This window comes from Penaeus vannamei, chromosome 30, assembly GCF_042767895.1.
Source record: "Penaeus vannamei isolate JL-2024 chromosome 30, ASM4276789v1, whole genome shotgun sequence".
Lineage (NCBI taxonomy): Eukaryota > Metazoa > Arthropoda > Malacostraca > Decapoda > Penaeidae > Penaeus > Penaeus vannamei.
The window spans coordinates 29,154,986-29,158,775 of NC_091578.1; the positions used below are offsets into that span (position 1 = coordinate 29,154,986).

At 48.7% G+C, this 3,790-nt stretch overlaps 1 protein-coding gene across 11 annotated transcripts in view; it reads right to left on the bottom strand.

Moving 5' to 3' along the window:
* LOC113825491 (obscurin) overlaps positions 1 to 3,313 on the bottom strand; it is a 37,491-nt gene extending 34,178 nt beyond the window's left edge. For 3 of the 11 annotated variants that reach the window (XM_070143419.1, XM_070143417.1, XM_070143415.1), the window contains exons 1-3: positions 2,351 to 3,313; positions 1,233 to 1,484; positions 987 to 1,087 (exon numbers count right to left, since the gene is read on the bottom strand). In XM_070143419.1, coding sequence (XP_069999520.1) covers positions 987 to 1,087; positions 1,233 to 1,484; positions 2,351 to 2,609 — 612 coding nt within the window. In that variant the 5' untranslated portion in view covers positions 2,610 to 3,313. Of the gene's footprint in view, positions 419 to 986; positions 1,088 to 1,232; positions 1,485 to 2,350 lie in introns of those variants that run through there. The other 8 variants (XM_070143413.1, XM_070143414.1, XM_070143412.1 and 5 more) reach the window with 5 other exon arrangements.
* Between the last annotated feature and the right edge of the window lie 477 nt (positions 3,314 to 3,790).

Genomic DNA, 3,790 nt, shown 5'->3' on the forward strand with positions numbered 1-3,790 from the left:
CGGAGGAGAGGGCAAAGTGGGTGGGAGGGGAGGCGGGGAGAGAGACGGAGCGTTAAGGAAAGAACGATAAGTAGGATGGGAGGATGAATGGGAGGAAAGGAGGGAGGGAGAAAGGGCAAGAGCATGGAGATGGGGGACAAAGAAGGAAGGAAGGCAGGAAAGAAAGGGAAGAAGGGAAGGAAAGAGAGGAAGAGAGTAGAGAAGGAAAGGGAAGGGGGGTGGAGGAAGAGAGGAAGGGGAAGAAGCAAGGGAGAGGAGAAAAGAAGGGAGGAGGAAAGGGAAGGAGGTAAATGAGGAAGAACGAGAGGAAAGGAATGAAGGAAGGAAGAAACAAGTGAGAGGTTATGTAAGAGAGGAGGGAGATAGGGAGGAGATCAATCAATATATAGTTGAGCGAGAGGAGTGAAAAAATGTACGTCTGACGGTGTAAAATGACGGAGAAAAATATTATATATTTACACAGTTATATATAATATATATATATATACATATATATATACATATATATACATATATATATATACATATATATACATATACATATATATATACATATACATATATATACATATACATATATATACATATACATATATATACATATACATATATATATACATATACATATATATATACATATACATATATATACATATATATACATATATATATACATATATATATACATATATATACATATATACATATATACATATATACATATATACATATATATATATATACACAACACACACACACACACACACACACACACACACACACACACACACACACACACACACACACACATATATATATATATGTGTGTGTGTGTGTGTATGTATTCATATACATAATATATAACATAATTATTTATTTATTTATTTATTTATCTATTATTTATCTTGACAAATATGACAGCAAATTAAAACAGTCAAACCGCCCGCGTGGACAGCAGCGCACGCAGTGAGCGGCGCGACACCCACCGGCTGGCCGGCGGCGCCGACGGGGCACGGGAGCACGGCCGTGTCGCCCGCCCGCACCTCCCGGCGCCGCGCCACTGGCTCGGCTTCCGCAGGGGTTGTTTCTGCAGGAGTCGGGGAGGTCACGATCTTTTCTTGATTTGGATGCTCTTTGTTCAGTTTACTTTGGTAACCTATATTCTCTGTCGTTATCGGTTGCTCTTGCCACCACAGACCTCGTTCTGGCAGACAAAACCACTCTTAACAAACCTACGCTACGAGATGTCCTGGTCGACGCCTGGCCGACCAGAGCTCTCAGCTGCCCCAGCACGTCCTTAATCTTCGCCAAATCCTCTTGGACGCTCCGTGGGTCCCCCCCTTCCGTACTCGTGTTTACGTAGTTGGTGTACGCCTGAAGGAGCTCCTCCAGAGCATCCGCCAAGGCCGGTATGCCGTCCTCCTCGCCCTTGTCTTCGTCGCACGGCTCGTCAGGCGTCGAGGACCGCCCCGATGGTGGCACTTCTGAGGGCGGTAGCAGATGCTAAATATACTGCACAATGTTTCATTCCGTTTTTTTTTTTTTTTTTACATAGGCCAACTAATCATTACAGTATGGGAAGTGCAAAATAGCTGGATGCTTTACACAATTAATTGCACCAAAGAAAAAACAACTTGAAATCAGTTGCTCTCTCGGCCGCCTTGGTGCTCAGCTGAGACCCAGGTGTCCTTCCATTCGTCCCCGCGAATCAACACGTGTGAACTACGGCGTGCACGACCGCCGGCACAGGTGTGGCCCGCAACTGCACGGACGACGGAAATCGCTTTTCTTATCTGCTCACAGCCAATAGAACTGGAAACAGCCAACAGAGTCTGAATGAACTAGATTCGAACTACACTGAAAGACGAGAGGCAGAATAGCCGCCGAGTTGCGCAAAACCAGCGGGAACAGCACCGTGTGCCATCGGAGTGCTCGGGGCGATAGCGCTGGTATCGCTTCCTTATCTCTAGCCTTGACCCCATGCGTCGCCAACACGGCGAAGTACAGGTAAGAAAAATATAAAATCAGATACTATGAATGCACATAAACCGAAGTAAATAAAAACACTGTGAAGTAAAAATACTGCAGCAACGCCACTTCTTCCTCCCACCGACACGCAACGGAAGTGACCAGTGATTTTTGAAAATTACTGAGACACGCTCTACAATAGCAACACCGCTGTAACATCAAAGATGATAATGGTTACAAAAATAGTAAATGATGAAAATGATGATACTAATGAGAACGAAAGATAATACTGACGACATGAACAAGAAGCCTCAACGCCTTGGCTTCTGCAGATCTACAGGTAGGTCCGTCGCCTTTGCGGTTCGCGGCGGCGGAGGCTCACCTCGGGAGGCAATGGCGGCGACCAGCTGCTTGACGCGCTCGCTCAGACGGCCCACCGTCATCTTGCTCGTCAGCGCCTGGTAGCGGATGTGCTGCAGGGTGTCCCACTGGGTGCTCATGCGGGCGCGAATCTCCTCCATCAGCTCCGCCGCTGTGCCCGGGCCTGACGACGTCGAGGTACCATCCAACCGGGCCGCGGCGGCGCGCTGGGCCACGGCAAGGCAGAGCAGGCCGAGGAGGAGCGGCGAAGATCCTGTCATAGCGGCGGCAGGCGCTACTGTGGCGTCCTGCGGCCGCGGCGGCGTTGGTGTGCTGAAGGCCGAGGCGGTTGCGAGCGACTGCCAGAGGAATGACTAAAGCTTCGGCAGGTGAGAAGGATCATTGGCAGGCGCTGGCTTCCATTGGCTTTGTTTGGAGGTGGACTCACCGTCGAGGATGTGCCTGAGTCCGGATAATGTTTTTAAGCATTATATTCAGAGGAAAAGTTTGCATTAAACATTATCCAGGCTATAGAAATAGTGTCTCTTTGCCTTATCGGTGGCAAGATCAAGTGGACCACTTATCTGCATGTCGTCGTAACAGGCCAAAGGTCTGCCGTCCTCTCTAGCCTTGCCTTTACCCCTCGGAAATTACTTTTCCTCCACAACTGTTCTGGTCCTCGTCAAGTCCTCAGCTCGTCTGAGAGCGAGCGAGGCCGAGCGGCCGCGGGAAATCCATGTTCAGGCTATAGGAATAGTGCGGGAAATCCAGCGACGGGCGCCTCCGGTCGTGGGAACTTGCATCCCGGCCGAGTGGTGTTCGTTCGTAGTTCAGACGCATTGAGGAGCTGCGGTGTATTCGCGGCAATGGCCTGTCTGTCAGTTCTAAGGGAGGACATTGATGCTGGTTCCAATCTGAGCCGCTGATACAATGCCAAGAGCGCCTTCGAGAAGAGAGCGCCCTCCCGGCGGCGCGGCTCCGACTGACTGCAGTAGGAGTGTTTGTGTGCGTGCGTGTATATGCGCGCGCGATTTTTTTTTTTTTTTTTTTTTTTTTTATTTGCGTCTGCTCTGACAACCGACGGCGTGACCGACTGGGTCCCCGCCGCCGGCTCTTCCTGTCGCCTCGCCGCCGCCTCTCGGAGACGCACTCGTTGTCCCAAGGACACATGTCATAGGATTCAGTCATGGTGTGACTCATCTTTTCTCGTAACCGTCGAATCTCACATTTTCGATCTTTTAAGGTTGTATATTGCGTAAATCTATTGTTCACCATCGCCTGCGATTGATTCAAGAGAGAATATAATTATTGTTCACCCATAAGATTTTTGCCAAAAGGTGGGAAGTAAGGTTTTCTGATTCCATACATAGAAGGAAACAATATGCGGGACTAACTTATAGAAAGTGCAATAAATGTAAAAATGTGGGCCAGGTGGCGTGTGCAACTCCACGGAGCAAGCGCC